At 59.6% G+C, this 17,671-nt stretch overlaps 7 protein-coding genes across 7 annotated transcripts; 5 read left to right on the plus strand and 2 right to left on the minus strand.

The window, feature by feature from the left end:
- Positions 1-172: 172 nt before the first annotated feature.
- On the plus strand, positions 173-5,453 carry C7974DRAFT_414116 (putative death-receptor fusion protein-domain-containing protein; the record flags this gene model as incomplete). The annotated part of the gene is made up of 8 exons (XM_046143781.1): positions 173-294; positions 356-1,251; positions 1,297-2,284; positions 2,331-2,573; positions 2,617-2,845; positions 2,892-3,205; positions 3,251-3,771; positions 3,817-5,453. The coding sequence occupies 8 exons, from the start codon at positions 173-175 to the stop codon at positions 5,451-5,453; spliced, it is 4,950 nt and encodes a 1,649-aa protein (XP_045996398.1).
- Positions 5,454-5,828: 375 nt separating this feature from the next.
- C7974DRAFT_313651 (WD40-repeat-containing domain protein) lies at positions 5,829-8,084 on the minus strand (the record flags this gene model as incomplete). The annotated part of the gene is made up of 2 exons (XM_046138421.1): positions 5,829-5,938; positions 6,326-8,084. 2 exons carry the CDS (start codon positions 8,082-8,084, stop codon positions 5,829-5,831), a joined length of 1,869 nt encoding a protein of 622 aa, XP_045996399.1.
- Positions 8,054-10,068, plus strand: C7974DRAFT_396409 (diacylglycerol O-acyltransferase-like protein 1). Its single transcript, XM_046142075.1, has 2 exons — positions 8,054-8,556; positions 8,600-10,068. The coding sequence occupies exons 1-2, from the start codon at positions 8,277-8,279 to the stop codon at positions 9,883-9,885; spliced, it is 1,566 nt and encodes a 521-aa protein (XP_045996400.1). The 5' UTR covers positions 8,054-8,276; the 3' UTR covers positions 9,886-10,068.
- C7974DRAFT_337712 (peptidase C45 acyl-coenzyme A:6-aminopenicillanic acid acyl-transferase-like protein) lies at positions 10,061-11,841 on the plus strand. Its single transcript, XM_046139217.1, has 3 exons — positions 10,061-10,288; positions 10,574-10,918; positions 11,069-11,841. Exons 1-3 carry the CDS (start codon positions 10,253-10,255, stop codon positions 11,735-11,737), a joined length of 1,050 nt encoding a protein of 349 aa, XP_045996401.1. The 5' UTR covers positions 10,061-10,252; the 3' UTR covers positions 11,738-11,841.
- A 270-nt stretch (positions 11,842-12,111) lies between these two features.
- C7974DRAFT_203971 (GAL4-like transcription factor-like protein) lies at positions 12,112-14,558 on the minus strand. The gene is made up of 2 exons (XM_046136830.1): positions 14,414-14,558; positions 12,112-14,364 (listed from the first exon to the last, which is right to left on the minus strand). The coding sequence occupies exons 1-2, from the start codon at positions 14,477-14,479 to the stop codon at positions 12,409-12,411; spliced, it is 2,022 nt and encodes a 673-aa protein (XP_045996402.1). The 5' UTR covers positions 14,480-14,558; the 3' UTR covers positions 12,112-12,408.
- Positions 14,559-14,824: 266 nt separating this feature from the next.
- C7974DRAFT_203885 (uncharacterized protein) lies at positions 14,825-16,932 on the plus strand. The gene is made up of 7 exons (XM_046136828.1): positions 14,825-15,066; positions 15,113-15,180; positions 15,227-15,295; positions 15,343-15,675; positions 15,731-16,253; positions 16,299-16,513; positions 16,563-16,932. Exons 1-7 carry the CDS (start codon positions 15,007-15,009, stop codon positions 16,846-16,848), a joined length of 1,554 nt encoding a protein of 517 aa, XP_045996403.1. The 5' UTR covers positions 14,825-15,006; the 3' UTR covers positions 16,849-16,932.
- Positions 16,933-17,015: 83 nt separating this feature from the next.
- On the plus strand, positions 17,016-17,630 carry C7974DRAFT_414121 (uncharacterized protein; the record flags this gene model as incomplete). Its single annotated transcript, XM_046143782.1, has 1 exon — positions 17,016-17,630. One exon carries the CDS (start codon positions 17,016-17,018, stop codon positions 17,628-17,630), a length of 615 nt encoding a protein of 204 aa, XP_045996404.1.
- Positions 17,631-17,671: the final 41 nt, after the last annotated feature.

Below are 17,671 nucleotides of genomic sequence, written 5' to 3' on the forward strand. Positions count from 1 at the left end.
ATCAGTAGGAGCAAGCATGGGGGTCGTATTGGCCTTTAACTGGGTCCATCGCTAGCGCCAAAAAGTTCGGTGCCCCACATTTGACCATTCCCAGCGCGTCCCATCCCAAATCCTCCCTCGAATCTGTGGCCCGTGACCCTTACGCCTTGCACGACAGCTGCTCATCCCAATGATGGCAGATGCTGTGAAGCAACGTGAAGTGCCAGTTCCGGAGAAGTTGCTGCGAGACTTGGCCAAAAATGCGGCCAAAGCCATCCCCCGTTTCGAAGAAAAAGAACCAATCACCGGCGTGAAGTAAGATCACAAAGTCCGTGAACATCGGGGTTCAGCATCTAGATCATGCTGACTTTGATAGAGAGCTTCACGATCTGATTGATCCTTTGCTGGAGACGACCGATCTGCCAGACCTGAACCCTGGTCACAGAGCCGCAGCATCAAATGCACTGTGCTCGATTCTCGAATGCTGTCAAGCATCGCAGACCGAGTATGCACGGGACGCCATCTTAGATGACTCGGTCTGGCTGCGACTGTTCAACATCTACCTGCAGAGATCAGACGACGCCAAAGGCAAGTCGATGAGGCAGATGCTTCTGCTTCTTACCAGTGTCATAACGAAGAATCAAAGTACACGGGCTGCAGAACTCCGACTGCAGGCTGCGTCAACATTCGTGGATATTATATGCGACCGGCAAGACCGCATCAAAGTCAAGCCAGCCTTACAGGGTCTTGCACACTTCTTGCTCCGGGATGTAGTGTCAATAGCACAGCTGCTGGACATTCAGGGTGCTCAATCATCATCCAGTGAACAGTTCAGAAGTTCCCCACAAGTCCTGTTCAAGACTTTTCTCGTATGGGTGGTTCACCACGACACCTCCCTCTCGGCCGGCCATCTGGTCAAGAACTTCCTTATTCAAGCGCGCCGCCTGCCTGAGTATTCCACTCAAGGGGAGAATAAGACCGTCTCGCCTCTATGGATAGAGCCAGTGGTAGAGATGCTTCACGACTGGCCGGATCGTCTGCGCGAGTTCAAAGCAAACGTATTCCCACACTGCTTCTTGCCCAACATTGACGAGTATCTGCGTTTCCTTTCCTTCCTCCGTTTCGGCCTACATGTCCAGTCGAAAGGCGAGGTACCTCAAGCGTTGCGCATGTACGAGTCGCGGACTAGTAGCTTGTCCAAATCCGAGGAGTTCAAGATCCTCTTGGCCGCCCTCGAGACTGGAAAGGAATTGACCATTGTCCGTGACATTGGTGAGTTTATGTACTACCGGGTAGAAACGCACTAACATCTTCCAGACTATCGCACATGCGACCGCATCGAGATCCAGGGCAACTCATTACATCTGCCCGACGACATCTTCGACACGTGGATGTCACACTCTGAACCCGAAGTAAGGCTCGCTGGCATGTTCCTCTCAGTACACTCTACCGCCGTCACGAAACCTATGACCGGTGGCGTCTTCAAGTCACTGAAGCGCAATCTGTTCCATCTCCACGCAGACACTGATGCTTACTTCCGGAGGGAGGTCCACGGCTACACGCAAAAGCTGTTTGACCGCCTCCGGGCTAGCACAGCAACGCTGTCGAAGAGTCTGGTCAAGGGCCGCACTCCGGAGCAAGGTCGATTGCCGATTCCAAAAGAATGTTTCCAGGAGCAGACTTCTGCGTCGGAAGATCCATTAAAAGAGTCTCTTGCATTCATCGTATGGTACACGCGGTTCCTCGAGTGGGAGCTGCGCTCGACTGGCACCTATCAGCGACGCATCACGGCTCTTCGGTCTCTGATCATTGTCCTCAAGTCGGGCGTTGACGCCGGCGTTCCACACGCGCAGCTCTCCAAGTCTGCACAAGGCGAGCTGAACTGGGCCCACAGTCTACAAGTTTCGAACACAAATCTTACGCGACTTCTGCTGGACTTGGTCATGGATCCGTTCGACGATATCAGAGAAGCTTCCATATCAGTCCTGCAGCTTTCGTTATCAGCGTTACCAGATTCTGAAAAGACTGTGACGCTGTCGATGCTCCCTCAGTTCGTGGCTCGTGCAGAGACAATGATGCTGCGTACAGGGCGCGCTGATCAGGCTGACGGAGTTGCTCGAGCGTACGCACTGCTGTTCAATGTGGCCGATGCAAATGTCACGGAGGCGTTGGAATTACCCTCTTCGAGCTCTGGAATTTTCGACGGCCTAAGAAAGCAGCTAACAGAAACACTCGAAATTGCTCGCACGAACCTATCTGAAGCCGTGAACGGTCGCCCAGTACATGGTATCTATGCTGCCTTGACGTTCGTTTCCCTTTCCAAAATTAAGTTCCCCACTGATACTTGACAGTTACATCGTAGATCAGGATTCCTTCTATCCATCGATTGCGAAGGATACTCCAGAAGCACATCTCACGTGGGTTCAAGCGCACGATGAGCTGATCGTGAGCTTCGAGGCTCTCTGGTCGATAGTCTACAACGTTCTTTGCGCAGATGCGCCGGAAGGCAACGTCCCCGACGAGATAGATGAAGCAGCAAATCTGGACACCAGGGAAGTCCTGAGCTACTCATGGAGAGGGCTGAAAGAGGCCAGGTCAGTACCTTTATCACAGCTGTGACACCTGCTGACAGGCCAGTGTTTTGGTCCGAACTATCATCACAAGAGCTCCTATCGGTAACGATGAGCAGTCCATACTCACTCCAGCTGTGTTTGAGAGACTTGGCCGCCTTTGCTTTACGCAATTGCTCGAGCTTCGCCACCGTGGTGCGCACTCGACAGTCGCTCAGACGTTCGCTGCATTTTGTCGTCGATGCGCAACATCCAAAATCCCAGAGCTGAAGGCATTACCAGATACTTGGTATCAGGTTGGTCTATTCAACAATTTTTAAGAAGAAATCTGACGATTTGCAGGAAACACTGCGGTCGATGCAAGACAAAGCTGGAGCTATCACTCGGAGATCTGCTGGCATCCCCACGCTGATGGCCAGCATCATCGCAGCAGAACCTGAAGCTAGCAGCAAGCTGCTCGCTCGCGCAATGACTGACCTGACCAGCGAAGCGTCTGTGGAGGCGCAGCACACCAACATCGAAGAGAGTCGCCTCCCGCAGGTGCACGCTCTCAACTGCATCAAAGAGATCTTCACCACTTCAAAGCTCAGCGTAGCGTCCGAAGCGTACATCGCGCAGGGACTCGAACTGGCAGCAAAGACCTTGAACTCGAATATGTACGTATGACTTGATCTTCGTTGACTTGAGATTAACACACACAGCTGGCCGATCCGGAACTGCAGTCTCATGCTCTTCAAGGCTCTGATCGAAAGACTGCTGGGCAGCAGTGAAGCGCAGGACTGGAAAGAGCAGGAACGCGCAAAGACGTCCCGCTTTTCATACGACAACTACCCCAGCTTGCTGGGCATACTGGCAGACCTCCTCGACCCCGCAGGTCCCGTCAAGGCGACGCTCGAGAGCAGTGCAGAGGGCAGCAACCCCTTTGACCTCCATGGCGCCGAGGGTGTCTTCCCAGCGCTGCAAATCCTGCGACAAGCGCGGCCACCGACAAACGAACTGGGGCCGATCAGGGCGTCCGTCCAGAAGCTCCTGGCGAGCCCGCACTGGCATATGCGTGATATGGCCGCACGGACGGTAGTAGCCCTGCTTCCGTCGCACGAGATGTACGACGCAGCGTTTGATATGCTCAGGGTGGACTATGACTCCACCAACACACGACACGGGGTGCTGTTGGCCGTGAAGTACATGATGAGAAAGCTGGCCAGCGAGCAGCTGAGTCTAGGTAGGCAGATTTGTGTTCGATTTTGACACTCGCTAACCTCTGCAGCCTCACAGTCCATCGAGGCGTTGCTGCTCGAACTCATCAACTGCGCTCCTCGATGGTTCACCCACAACAAGTGCCCGTTCCTCGACGCCGTCTTCTTCGACATCGTCAGCACTTGCGGTCTGTCCATCCTTCAGCGAAGGGAGTCGGAGCCTGTGCTGGTGGCGTGGACACAGCTCACGACACTCATTGAGATCGGTCCGGAGTACGATCTGGACACCAGCAGCGCATCTGACAGTCCGCTCCGTGCTGAAGCGCTGGCCAGGCTGTTCATCATCGACCGTGTCATTGTCCGTCCCGAGTCTTTGAGTACGATTGTCTCAGAAGACTATCAGAGCATCGGTGACGCTTTGATGCTTCTGGCAGAGGACGACCCAGATACCTGCTGTGCTGCGCTCGAGACTCTGGAGACGATCATCGAGAAGGTGTCTCCAGACGCCCCAAAGAAGCCGGTGTCCTTGTTGATGGCACACATCCACCGCGTCGTGCTCAACGCCGAAGACCCCGAAGTCACCTCCAAGGCCCAATTCGTCCTCGCAGACGCCCTAGACAGCGCGCCCGAGCGCCGGGACGAGTTCTTCAGCCTGCTCCCGGACGCGCACCTCGTCTCCACCCTCCCCAAACTCGAATCCCAATGCCTCTCCGCGCCCCCCTCAAACACCCAGTCCGCGCTGCACCTCCTTGGCATCTTCCTGGACCACACCTACGCCCACCTCCCCTCCTCCCGCGACCCCGTCCTCGCAGCAACAACCCGCTACATCCACCTCCTGCGCACAGCAACAACCGACACCAACCCAGACGCCACCCGCCTCTCCGCCGCGCTCTCCCTCCACGCCCTACACCACCTGTGGACCGCCCCCGCCCCGCTCGCCCTCAGCCTCGCCCTCACCACGCACGACCTCCTCGCCGACGACGACGACGACATCCGCGACCTCGCCGCCCGCGCCGCCGCGCGCCTGCTGCGCTGCGCCCCCACGGTCCCGCTGCTCGCGTCCCGCGCCCTCGAAACCCACCTCCCCCGCCTGGCGCCGCGGCACCCGGGCCTAGCCACCCACGTCCTGCGCCGGCTCACCGCCACGCCCCCTCCAGCACCGCTGTTCGGCGCGCCGTTCGCCGCGTACTTGGAGGTTGCGACGCGTCCGCAGACCGCGCTCTTCGCGCCGGAGCGCGCAAACCAGTTCGTCGACGACGCGGGCGCGGCGCTGGGGTGGCGCGGTGTGCTATGCGACGCAGCGTCTGGCGGCGCGGGACTCAGCGCGGGGCTCGGCGCGGGCGTGCTCGCGGACGCAGCGCGCTGGACGCTCGACGCGCTCACGTCTCTTACCGCGCGCTACGACGCCGAGGCTGATGGGCCGCTGGGCTGGGGTAGTGCGGCTGCGGTGCTCGCGTGGGGGGTAAGGGTCGTGTGTCTCGCGGATTTCGTGCTGCGGCAGAGAGCGCAGGTGCAGACGCAGAGTCAGGATGTCAAACTCGCGCTCGCCCGCCTGCTCACCGCGCTGACGCGCGCCGGCGGCCACGGGGCCGTGGTGCAGCTCGCGAGCGCGGTGTTGGAGGGGGATGTGCTGCGGGGCCTGGGCGCTGTGAGGGGCGTTGCGGGGGTGGCGCCGGGGTATGCTGGGGCGGGGGGGTGGTTGGGGTAGGCGGTGATTCGATGGCGGTAGGTAGGGTGTGAGAGGAAGGGGGTGGGTTGTGGGTTGGTGGCGGTGGTTATTTAGGAGGTGAGAGAAAGGGTGTGGACGGACGGACGAGCTCGAGCCGAGGTAGTGAGAGAGGAAAGAAGGAGTCTCAGAGTCAAAAAAAACTGGTGTTTGTGAGATGGATGGGAATGATGCATCTTCCAGTTCCATATTCCATATCCCATATTCCGTATTCCACATTCCGAATTCCATATTCCATATTCGATATACCATACCCCACCATATCACAGAATACTCGTACAAGCGACTTATTCATCTCGTCCTCTCTTGTTCTTGCTCTTCTCCTCCCCGTATCCTCGTCCTTGATCATCTCTTGCACTACCTTGCCTTCCGATACCGCCCCTGCCGCATCTCCGCCTGCAGCGCATCCCCCTGATCCGGCAACGGCGCCCTCTTGCGCTCCCAGCCCTCCTGCCCCTGCCCCTGTCCTTGTCCCTGTCCCTGCGCACTCCCGCCCTGCGCCATCTGTATCCCCGGCGGCGCAAACCCACCCGCACCTGCGCCCGGCGACCCGGACATCCCCGGCAACCCGGGCATCCCAGGCAACCCAGGCATCCCCGACATCCCCGGGAAGCCAGGCGGCACGCCCTGCGGAAACCCCGGCGGCGGGAACCCCGGCGGCAAGCCGGGCGGGAAAGAAAAGCCCGGGGGCGGGCCCGGCGGGAAACTGGGCGGCGGCGCGTGGGACGCGAAGCCCGGCGGGCCCGGGTGGTGCGCGAGAGGCGGCGGGGGCGGCATGGCGCCGGACTGGATGAGGTGGGCGAGGCGGGCGGGGTCGATGCCGGCGGGGATACCGGGGGGCAGGGGAGGGGCACCAGCACCGGGCATTGTGAAGGGCGGCGGGGGCCCGGGCGGGAAGGGCGGCGCGGGGTGTGCGAGGCCCGGGAGGGATCCTGAGTCTGGGGCGAGGCCGGGCAGCGACAGGCCCGGGGGCAGGAAGGGGGGGTGCTGCATGTGCGGCAGCTTGGCGGGGAGTTTCTGGTCGACGAGGCCCTCGGCTTCGTCCTCGGCTTCCTGCTCCTCCTCCTCGGCGCGCTGGCGGCGGCCGTGGCTGCGGTCGAAGGTGCCGTTGCGCTCGGCGGCGTCCTGGCCGATGTGGTAGCGGTCCTCGGGGTACTTTGTGTCGCCGGGCCGCGGGCGGGTCCAGAAGCGGGTGACGCGGTCGTTGGAGCCCGAGGCCAGGATGTGGCCCAGCGGGTGCCAGTCGAGGGTCCACACGGTGAAGTCGTGGGCGTACTGGATGCTGTGGGCGGGGTAGATGGGCTGGGCGGGGGCGTTGGCCGGGTCGGGCGAGTCGTAGGGGGAGAGGGTGGGCAGGGTGCCGGCGGGGGCGTTCTGCTCGTCCAGCAGGTAGTGGTGGATGCTGCCGTCGACGCCGCCGGTCGACAGCAGGTTCTTGTGCATGGGGTGCCAGGCCATGGTGATGATGTCCTTTTCGTGGCCACGCAGCAGCAGCACGTCGCGCATCATGCGCAGGTCGAAGATGCGGGCGGTGTGGTCGCGTGCGCACGTGGCCAGCAGGTTGCCGTGGGCGGGCTCGAACATGGTCTTGCTGATGGGGTTCTTATGGCCATGCAGGGTGGTCAGACAGCGGGCGGTGCGCGGGTCCCAGAACTTGACCTGGTGGTCCTTGGACCCCGACACCAGCAGCCCCTTGTGCGGGTGCCAGTCGACCGACTTGACCTCCCAGCCGTGCCCCGTCAGCGTCAGCTCCTCCTGGCTGGAGGCAAAGTCCCAGATCTTCAGCGTGGTGTCGTCGGCGCACGTCACGAACTTGGAGTCGGTCGGGGCGATGGCCAGGCCACGCACAGCCTCGGCGTGGGCCTGCATCTCCTTGACGTTGTTGAAGTTGGTCTGCCAGTACTTGACGACGCCCGTCTGGTCGGCCGACAGCAGCCAGTCGTCGGTGTGGGTGTACTCGACGCAGCGGATGGCGGCCTCGTGGGCCTGCATAATCGTCTCGAAGTTGAAGCCCATGCCGTTCCACAGCGTGAACTCGCCGCTGGTCGAGCCCGTCAGCAGGCGGCGGCCCTCGGGGGTCCACTTGACGACGTTGATGGGGTGCTTGACCTTGTTGAGCGACGAGTGGACGGCCTTTGCGGGGATCGACTCGGCGGCGCGGGCGACGCGGGCGGCCGGCGGGGCCATGTCGACGATATAGCTCGCGCTGGGGCGCTCCATCTCGGGGGCGGCGGCATGCTTGTAGCGCGGGCGGCGGCTGCGCATCCACTGCACCGTCGTCGCGCCGTAGTCGGTCACGGCGCCTGGGTCTGTTAGTAGAGTACATGCGCGGCGCGGGTCACATACGCTTCGGCCGCGCGCGCGGGGCGCCGTCGAACTGGTGCTGCCAAGGCTCGCGCTCCATTGTGTCGCGTCGAGGTCGCGCCGTGGTGGTGGAGCTGTGAGAGGTAGCCACACCTGCACTAGCAGCGCCACAGTATCGGAGACGGGACCCTTCAGCCACACCCAGTCGCTGCACCAGCCACAGCCTACCAGTAGAGCAGCCACACCGTCTCTCCAGCCACCTGCAACGGCGCCGATCTGGGGAACCGGGTGAGGGGCCTGGCTCGTCATTGCCCAGCGCGCCCCAACAATTCACAGCTGCACCTCACCCAGGACGCCATGCGCTGCGTCTCCCTCTCGCGCCCGCGGCTGGCCAAGTAGCTCGGTTCGCGCATTCCACGCCTCGGCTCAGAGATACGCAATCCGCGCTCCTCGCATCCCACGCCCATTGATAAACCCCCGACCCCCGTCAATCGCTGCATCATGGCTACCCTCACCCACGCCGCGTCGTCTGCAGTCGACTCCCACGGCGTCAATTCCACCCGCCAGAGGGGCCCCAACGTTGAGGGCACGCACGCCAACCTTGACGCACCCAACAACTCCACACACAACGGCTCGGCGCACAAGCGGACTCGTAGTAAGGACAGCAAGTACCGCCATGTCTTCGCAACCCACGCAGAGGCCCGCACCACCTGCCTCAGCCATGAGTCGACCGACACCCCCAGCTTCGTCGGCTTCAGGAACCTCATGATCCTGGTCCTCAGTATGGCCCCTGCCACCACTGCTGCCTCACGCTGACCCAACAGTCGTCTCGAACCTGCGCCTGATGATCGTGAACCTCCAGAAGTACGGCGTGCTCATCTGCATTAGCTGTCATGACTACCGCCGCTCCGACGTCGTCACCGGCCTGCTGCTGTACCTGCTCGTCCCCGCCCACCTGTTCGTCACCTACCTGATCGAACTGGTCGCGTCGTGGCAGGCCAAGCGCGCCCACGCCAGCTTCGAGTCCGACGAGGACACCCCCGAGAAGTACGCCGCCGCCCTGCGCAGCTTCAACTCCACCTGGCACACCGTCGCGTTCTTTCATAGTATCAATGCCGTGTCGAACCTCTACATCGCCTCCAAGTACGTCTACTACGACATCTTCCACCCGGGTATCGGTACATTGTGCGAGCTGCACGCCGTCATTGTGTTTCTGAAGTGCGCCTCCTACGCCTTCACCAACCGCGACCTGCGCCACGCGTATCTGCACCCGAAGCAGGCCGATCCGCTCCCCGCCCTGTACGCCTCGTGTCCGTACCCGCAGAACATCAACTTCCGGAACATGTGCTACTTCTGGTGGGCCCCGACGCTCGTCTACCAGCCCGTGTATCCGCGCACTTCGCACATTCGCTGGGGCTTCGTATTCCACCGCCTCGCCGAAGTGCTCGTCCTCAGCATCGTCGTCTGGATCGCATCAGCCCAATACGCGGCGCCGCTGCTGCGCAACTCGCTCGACAAGCTGCTCACCCTCGACCTCCCCGCCATCCTCGAGCGCACCATGAAGCTCTCGACCATCAGCGTCTTCTGCTGGCTGTGCGGCTTCTTCGCGCTCTTCCAGGCCTCGCTCAACGCCCTCGCCGAAATCATGCGCTTCGCCGACCGCGAGTTCTACGGCCCCTGGTGGAACGTGAGCTCCATCCGCACCTACTGGACCACCTGGAACAAGCCCGTCACCAACTTCATGCGCCGCCACGTCTACTCGCCGCTCGTCGGCCGCGGCGTGCCGCCCCCCGTCGCCCAGATCGTCGTCTTCTTCATCTCGGGCGTCCTGCACGAGCTGCTCGTCGGCGTCCCCACGCACAACGTCATCGGCGTCGCTTTCTTCGGCATGATGGCCCAGATCCCGCTCATCGCCCTTACCGACACTATCCAGCGTATCCGCGGCATCGACGGGAAAGTCGCAGGCAATATGATCTTCTGGGTCAGCTTTTGTCTCGTTGGCCAGCCGCTGGGCGCGCTGCTGTATTTCTTCGCCTGGCAGGCTAAGTTCGGGAGTGTCAGTAGGCAGTTCGAGGCGAGTCGCGCGGGGGGCATGTTTTCGCTCCGCTAGGTGCCGGAGGTATTGAGGCGTTGGGTATAGATCCGGGGGGAGGGGGGGTATTGTTTGATATTGTTCTGTTCTCTGCATGTAGCATTGAGATTCGTGGTTGGCCCTCGCTGCGTTCTAAGTGCCTCGTTCCCCCGTAGTACGTACAGTATACACAGCGCCCCGCGCGCCCTCAAAGCCGCCCCGCACCCGCACCCGCGCCCCACCCTGCCGTCCCGCGTGCCCCGCCGCTGAAACACCCCGCTCCCGTCCTCGCGCAGCGAACGCAGTAAGTACTGTACGTTGACGTTGCACAACGCTTTTGGCTTCGATAGCGAGACACGAGTACGGAGTACGAAGCACAGGAAGGATACAGGATACAGGATACAGGATGCTGGTTATCGAGTGCAGTGGGACGCCGTACGAGGTAAGCCCCCAGCGAGAGCGAGGGGGTGACGTCACGCGCGCTCGCCTCCTGCTCGTCGTTTATCAATTGCATACGCACAAGCACAAGCACATCCAGTATCCAGACGACTGAGTCCGGGCCCAGCCCGCAGCAACATACAGTCCCCGATTCTGAATCCACGGCCCGCGCGAACAAGGCGGGGCGGGATTTAAACACCTGACACCTCGCGCACAACCTCCCCCTCCCTCTCCCTCTCCCCCTCCCTCTCCACCCCTCTTTCTCTACACCCCAACTAACACCCCGCAGATAGGCCTCACCCACGGCACCCTCGCCTCCGCAGCCATCCACCGCACCCTCCTCTTCTACACATCCCTCTTCTCCACCGCATGCGGCCTCTCCTGGCCCGACGTCCTCTCCCGCGCGACCCCGTTTGCGCAGCGCGCGCGCGAGGCGTGGCCCGCGTACTATGAGGAGATGGAGGGCATTGCGGAGGGTGCGGGGGTCGGGGTGCTGGATGTTGTGGCGTTGAATGTGAGGACGGAGATTAGGTTTGGGATGGGTGGGGGGTGTACGGCTTTGGGGTGGAGGGTTGGGGGGAATGAGGGGGAGGGGGATGGGGAGGGGAGGGTGTGGTTGGCGCAGAATTGGGATGTGAGTACCCCTACCATCCACCATCCAGCATCCAATATCCACCATACCCACCACCCGTGCTCTTGTCCGCGTCGGCCCGCGCCGTGCAAACACGCGCACTGCACTGTACTGTAGGTACTGTACTTTACTAACACGCACTCCCGCCCGCAGTGGGACACCGCCCAAAAAGAAAACCTCATCATCACCCGCATAACCCAACCGGGCCTCCCGACCCTCATCCAAGTAACCGAAGCCGGCATAATCGGCAAAATCGGCTTCAACGCCGCCGGCGTCGGCACCCTCTTCAACGCCCTCTCCATCCGGGGCGCCGACCCGACGCGCCTGCCCGCACACTTCGGCCTGCGCGCGGTCCTGGAAAGCACTTCTGTAGCCGCCGCGCTGCAGCGCCTCGAGGCCTGCGGGATGGCGAGCGCGGCGCACATCTTGATCGGGGATGCAGAGGGTGTGCTCGGGGTCGAGTTCACGAAGAGCACGTTTGCGCGGTGCGAGATGGATGGGGACGGGCGCGTGGTGCACACGAACCACCTCCTGCGCGAGCATCCGGGCGAGACCGATTCGGTGTGGTTGAAGGATTCGCCGGCGCGGATGGCGACGATGGAGCGCAATGCGGGCGCGCTGGGGCCGGGGGCCGGGTGGGATGAGATTGGGGGGTTGTTTGAGGACGAGGAGGGCGCGCCGGGGGCGATTTGCCGGACGCAGACGGAGGAGACGGGGAGCGCGACGTTGTTTAATATTGTTATGGATTTGAAGAGTAAGAAGGCGGTGGTGAGGCTCGGCAGGCCGACGGAGCCGGAGGAGATTGTTACGCTGCAGCTGTGAGGTTCGCTGGGTGCGGGGTGGAGTGTGGAGATGACTGCCATTCACTGACTTAACTGACTTAACTGTTATTACTGTCATGACTACCGTTAACTGCCATTACTGCATTACTGCATTACTACCATTACTGCCATGCTCCTAACTGTATGCCTCGTAACGGTGACATCCACCTCAACAGTGGGTCCGTTCCCTGCATGCGGGTGTGTCCGCGCCGCGCGCCAGGGGTGCCCTCGGTTCGCCCCGCAGGAGGCGCTGGCAGTCGTCTCAGCAACGTGTACCAGTAGCAGCGTTCCCAGCGCGTTCCGACCGCAGCTGCACGCACTAGCGACGCTCCCGCGTTCCCCGGCACGGGCTCGTGGTTGTGCGACGTCGGTGAACTACCGTGCATGCGGCACCTTCATTCGCGGCTCGCGCCACGCTACCATGGTGGCAGCCCACTTGGGCCGCAGCAGCGATGATTGCTGCCGTTTGGAGATGGCACGATTGTTCTGCGGCCAATGCTCGGGCTGGGAGAATCGTTATCCAGGCAGCCACATGTTGCAGGATCCAGGCATGCATTGGCAGGATCCCGACGTGAAAACCACGCGACTGCATCCCTATTGGGAGATGATCGCAGTGTGTGTTCTGTATTCGGCGATTGACATTGTTGATTGTTCCAGATGTGCCAGCCTGCATCAGTGGGTTTCCATCTCATACATGCACTCGATGCCTGGGTGCAGCTGGAATTCCGCATTCCAGTCTCGGGGTGTCGTAGTATACGTGTATGCGTTGAGCGGTTCGATGGGCTCCGATGTCGCAGTGGGATTGAACAGATTCCAGTGGGCCAAGCCTCCTCCCACCTCGATCATCGCGTGGCCCGACTCGTCGTGGAGACCAGGGCTGCACGAGATGGGAGTGACGGCTTGAGGCGCCGACAGCGCTTTTATGCTTGCCTTCGAAGCAAACAGTTCCTGGTACTCCTTCTTCAAGGGCGCGAGATATCTCTCGTACTCCTCGAGGCAGCGCGTGGCAGCGGCCCATCGCTCGCGAATAGACCGAAAGCACTCGGCGAAGACGTTCATCGACTCCTGGACCTGCTCCCACAGGTATGTCGTCAGGACCTCCTGTTTGCAATACTGCAAGCCCTCCAGGAACACAATCGCACAATGAAACACGTGATGGCACGGGTGGAAGACGTATTTGATCCTTCCAGGAGCAGCCTCTGACTGCTTGAAGTAGCCAGCAGCAATCTTCACCGCGTTGGTCATCGCGATCATTCTCTGCTCTGTGGTGGGTGTCGGCACGCGTTTCGATGGGCGGTTGAGCATGAAGGAGATGTAAGGCACAGCAATGTCCGAGTACAGCGTCATCTCTTCCCATCGTGCCAGAAGTCCGGGATCCTTGTTTGCGCGTGCTGCAGCGTAGATCTCGCGCTGCCATTGATGGATGCGCTCAATGCAACTTTGCTCCCAACTCTCGACAGAATCGAATTCCTTTGGAATAGGTTCGTCTTGCCACAGAACTGAAACGCACTCTGCTTCGACGATTCGAAAGCTGCAGATGATCCGCTGCGTAAACTTTGACACGCGCCCTTCAGGAACGGTCCCGTGCTGGGTGATGGCTGTGTCGTCGATCTCCAGCGGAAACTTGACCTGGATGCCCTTGATGGGCAGGCTGGTAGGGAAGAGGAAGATGGAGCAAACGCCGACCTCCATTTCCCAAGCGCACCAGAACAGCCGCCGGCGCATATCGCGGTCGTAGTCAGAAATCTTGGCATCGTTCGGCAGTTCTTGATGCAGACCCAGGTCGATGACCGACTGGCTGATCAACCCGGTCAGAAGCCAGAGGTCCGCCATGCTGGGATTAAGGAAGATGTACTGCGTCAGAAGGAGAATCGCCTGCAGACCAGCAATGTCGTTGGTTGCGACTTTGGGGATCCACTGCATGGCGCACCTGACGAGCTGAAACGCCTGCTGGTTCGCTTTGACCACGTTCTTGCGCGCGTGCGTACTCAATGAAATGGCCATGATCATGCATACTATGTACTGGTTGCGTACACAGTCTTCTCCCGCTTTTGTTGGCTTCTGCGGATAGATGGAATTGAACGCCGTCGTGACATCAGTCCGGTGGTATATGGGATACTGCGTGATGATCCGTTCGAGGTAGTTTTCGAACAAAATCTTGGCGCCATTCTCATCGGCAATCAGGTCGCGGAACAGACTGATGGTTGGAGGGTTGATGATGGACCTGGGGTGGTTCTCGTCCAGGTCGGTAGATCCAACAGGTCCCTTCCTCGACGGCAGTGATGTCCCTTTGACGACACACTGCAGGATCGGCCTCGCCTTGGAAACACCGAGGAATGGTGGGGTAATGTCCTCCATGGCTTGGTTGACCAGGCTGTCGGCGAAAGCACACTTTTCCGCGCCATGGCAGCTCGAATGTGCCTCAGAAGTGAAGGAAGCCGCAGGCGACAACTGACCAAAGCGTCTGGACGCCGGCGGGCTCTGAGCTCCCTCCAGACGGGCGATGTGAGCTTCCAAGTGATCGGCAATACTCCTATACGGCAAAGTCGAGGCTGTGGAAGAATCAAAGCCAACGCATCTCACACCCGCAGCCACGCATCGCGTGCAGTCTGGCACTTTAAAATCGCACTGCTCTACGTCAGTATGCCGGGCACATATAGTGAGACATGGTAAGCACCGCAAGCTTCCTCTTTCTGCACCTGGCACAAGCGAGAACACGGCGGCGCACTTTGTTTTTCTGCATCGTACAACGTGGGCGCTATGCGACTACTGTGGGACTGCGCAGGGCTCATGGCGTAGGAGCCCGTCGTGATGGTTGTGATGATGCCGGGAACTCGAGGTCGAGGCTCAGGCTGGGTGATTTGTGGTGGGTCAGCCGAGTCGATATCTGGCACCTCGGGCGTTAGCTGGGGTTAGCGCGCTCATACAACAACAACATTGTGCATGTTGGTCGACGTGTTTCTGCTGGACTCTGGTCAGGAGGTCTATCCTTGCATCTCAAGAATGCAGCATCTCCGAGCGTGCATGCAAGCGGCTGTGCAGCATGCACGCAGCAAGTGAGGGTGCCGATAGTTCGCGGCTGCCAATCCCGCCTGGTCTGCGGCGCTTGCCAGATAAGGTCACTCGATCTTGCGTCACAGTAATCCTGGTTCGTCTCCCAGCTCATCACGCATTGATGCCGTTGCATCCCTTCGCGCTTAGGACTAAATGGCTTATATCTAACGCCTGACTGCTGAGGGGCTCACCGACCTTTGTACCGACTACCGCCTGATGGCTTCCGCGACTGGTCATAGCAGTGCACCTGCGGTGGACCTGGCTGCTGTGATTCAGGTATGGTTTACGATCGAGTCCCAACTCATACTGAAGCTTGAGACAGGGCTTGCCTGCATGCAAACGCTGCAGGGAATGCCGCCGTGGCTGCGACACGCTTCTCCCGAAATGCCGGTCATTAAGCTCTCCCGAAGCTCAACAGCAAATCTAACAAGAACAGGCAGTGCAGCAAAGCCGGCGTAGATTGTTTTTACCACGATCATGGTCGCGGCACGCTGGTGCCTCGCAGGTACGATGACTAAGTGTTACGCGCGACGGGTCCTTACAGCGGTGCAGCTACATCTCCGAACTCGTCGATCACGTGCGCAGGCTTGAAGCACAGAGCAGCTCAGCGTCGCCAACTGCGTCGGTGGACACACCACAGAGTGGGAGTTTTCATGCCAAAAGCGAGCCAATACTGCCAGGCGCTGTTCCGCAGTACGAGCATCACTTTGCATACGCGGCGGACAGCTATCGCTACCTTGGCTCGGAATCGTGTCTCTTGAAGTCGCCACGACTGCAATCGACTTATGTCCGGTCTCCATTCGACGAGGAAGATGACTTCGTTCTCGAATGGAAGTCTTCGCCGCAGAAGCTGCACGAGCTGGTCGAAGAGTACCTTGAATGCATGTATGAACGCCGTCTCACGCGTGTCAAGCTGGATGCTGATGATGGTAATTCGCAGGCAGCCGGTGTACCCCATTGTTGACATGTCACACCGATACCTCGACCTGGAAGTGCCTACAGATCTTTCGCCTATAGAGACATTCACGCTGAACATGATCTACTCCATTGCCTGCCATGTCATCCCCAACAGTGCGAAACGGCAGGACGCGCGGAATCTATGGCAATCGTCAGGAAAGCAGGCGCGTTACCAAGCAAACTGTCTGAAATATCGCAACCTCGCGGGCAAGTTCAACGACAAAGCCATGGATCATGTGGAGGCGGCAACGCTCGAGCCTACGATCGACACCCTTCGCGCAGTGCTGTTGATGGCCATAAACAGCCTGTTCGATCCAAAGTCCGGCAACATCGGTCAGCAGATAGCGCTCGCCGCACGTATTGCGTACAGCCTCGAGGCAAAGGCAGAACAGGAGGGATCGACGCCTGAGCACGCGGACATGCTTCGAAACATGCACATGACCATCTTTAGTATAGAGAACGAGATTGCTTCTACCTTGGATCGGCCAGCAACGTTTCCAGAACCAGTAGGCTTAGTCACATGTTGCAAGATACGCTTCTAACATCCGCAGAACTGGGAACTACGCTTTGACAAGGCCAGGCCCGCTGAGTACATGTGTTCGCTGTTCAGATTGCAGCATCGCTTCCGCAACGGCGACTCGACAGCAAAGGCAAATGTGCGAAAACTCCTACCACGTCTGGACGAGAAGGCTGAATTGCTCCCTGTTGTTCGCATTGCTCTTCACACCACAGTGCTTCTCCTGGATCCGAAATGGGGCAGTGCATGGTAAGTGTTTAATAAGTCGTCAAATCCAGTGGCTAAGATTTGATCTCAGGTACGTGCTCGAAGCTGTGGTAAGCCTGGGCGGCACATACACGTTCCTCACGCCACACTGGGTCTACCGCGCTGGCACAATCATCATCCAGAACATGCCTGAGATCTATGAGGGCAATGTTATCCAGCTCTACTCCAACACAGTTCACGTGCTCGAGCTTTCGTCGTGGAAGTGGCCAAGCTCGGCTGCCCTTAATGCGTCCCTTGCCGACCTCATGACGCACATGAAGAGCAAATACAGGCCCGAGTGGGCCGACAAACTTCGGCTTGGAGATGTCAGGATATAGTCGCAACGCAGTGTTGGACCAGATTTCGGTCATGAGCGTGAAAATTGTTGAATTCTCTACCGACTTCGGTCTTTGAGCAAACATCAGCAAACATGTTTCAAAGCGATCGATCAAAATAGCTATTAAGGAGCAGCGTTCGTTGCTATCACGCAGAATTCAACACCACTATGGCATCGATGGCAGGTCAACTGTACGTCATACAACGATCAACATTTCCCGCCCAAACCAACATCAGATGCTTATTTTCAGCCGTCTTCTCTGAAGAATCCTCAGCACTGGAGCACGCACAGCGCATGCACGAAGCTTGTACCAACTTCGGAGGAGAGTCAGATAATAGAGAGAGTCCGTACGCATACACCATAGACTTGGGCACAAGCACACACAGAATCTGCGTCCACCCTATCCGGCTGCCAGATACGTTTCCAGAACAGGAAGAGTTGGGCTGGATTGTCGCCACGCTGTCATGGCCCACGCACGCGCGCTCGTTGACATGTCCGATGCAGTGGGATATCCGCTCGCGATTCACACTCGAGGATGCGTGTGAGACCGCTGCGGTGCTGGCCTACAACTGCACAAACCAGTCGGCTAACGCGTCGTCTCTTCTTGTGGTTTGTCACGATGCAGACGGGATGCCGCATTGGACCGGGCAGAGGGAGGGAACAAAGTTCAGAATCGATGTGTTTGACAGGAGTTTCGATTTCGGGCCGCAGATGGACGAGATGACTATGGGTATGGATGCCATGGCGCTCTGCGATCGGTCGTCGTTCTGGTGGCTGTCGTGACATGGGAGCGGAGTTGGGAAGACGAAATGGATAACCGATAG

This window comes from Boeremia exigua, assembly GCF_020726555.1.
Source record: "Boeremia exigua strain MPI-SDFR-AT-0100 chromosome Unknown C7974scaffold_7, whole genome shotgun sequence".
Taxonomy (NCBI): domain Eukaryota; kingdom Fungi; phylum Ascomycota; class Dothideomycetes; order Pleosporales; family Didymellaceae; genus Boeremia; species Boeremia exigua.

What these genes read in the sequence shown, in the direction of transcription:
- C7974DRAFT_396409 (XM_046142075.1), top strand. Translation starts at nt 8,277, where the DNA reads ATGGCTACCCTCACCCACGCCGCGTCGTCTGCAGTCGACTCCCACGGC. An exon ending in CCTCATGATCCTGGTCCTCA is followed by an intron (nt 8,557 to 8,599) that starts GTATGGCCCCTG and finishes CTGACCCAACAG; the next exon opens with TCGTCTCGAACCTGCGCCTG.
- C7974DRAFT_337712 (XM_046139217.1), top strand. Translation starts at nt 10,253, where the DNA reads ATGCTGGTTATCGAGTGCAGTGGGACGCCGTACGAG. An exon ending in GCAGTGGGACGCCGTACGAG is followed by an intron (nt 10,289 to 10,573) that starts GTAAGCCCCCAG and finishes AACACCCCGCAG; the next exon opens with ATAGGCCTCACCCACGGCAC. An exon ending in GGTTGGCGCAGAATTGGGAT is followed by an intron (nt 10,919 to 11,068) that starts GTGAGTACCCCT and finishes TCCCGCCCGCAG; the next exon opens with TGGGACACCGCCCAAAAAGA.
- C7974DRAFT_203971 (XM_046136830.1), bottom strand. Translation starts at nt 14,479, where the DNA reads ATGCAGAAAAACAAAGTGCGCCGCCGTGTTCTCGCTTGTGCCAGGTGC. An exon ending in GCAGAAAGAGGAAGCTTGCG is followed by an intron (nt 14,365 to 14,413) that starts GTGCTTACCATG and finishes GACGTAGAGCAG; the next exon opens with TGCGATTTTAAAGTGCCAGA.
- C7974DRAFT_203885 (XM_046136828.1), top strand. Translation starts at nt 15,007, where the DNA reads ATGGCTTCCGCGACTGGTCATAGCAGTGCACCTGCGGTGGACCTGGCT. An exon ending in GAAGAGTACCTTGAATGCAT is followed by an intron (nt 15,676 to 15,730) that starts GTATGAACGCCG and finishes GGTAATTCGCAG; the next exon opens with GCAGCCGGTGTACCCCATTG. An exon ending in CAGCAACGTTTCCAGAACCA is followed by an intron (nt 16,254 to 16,298) that starts GTAGGCTTAGTC and finishes TAACATCCGCAG; the next exon opens with AACTGGGAACTACGCTTTGA.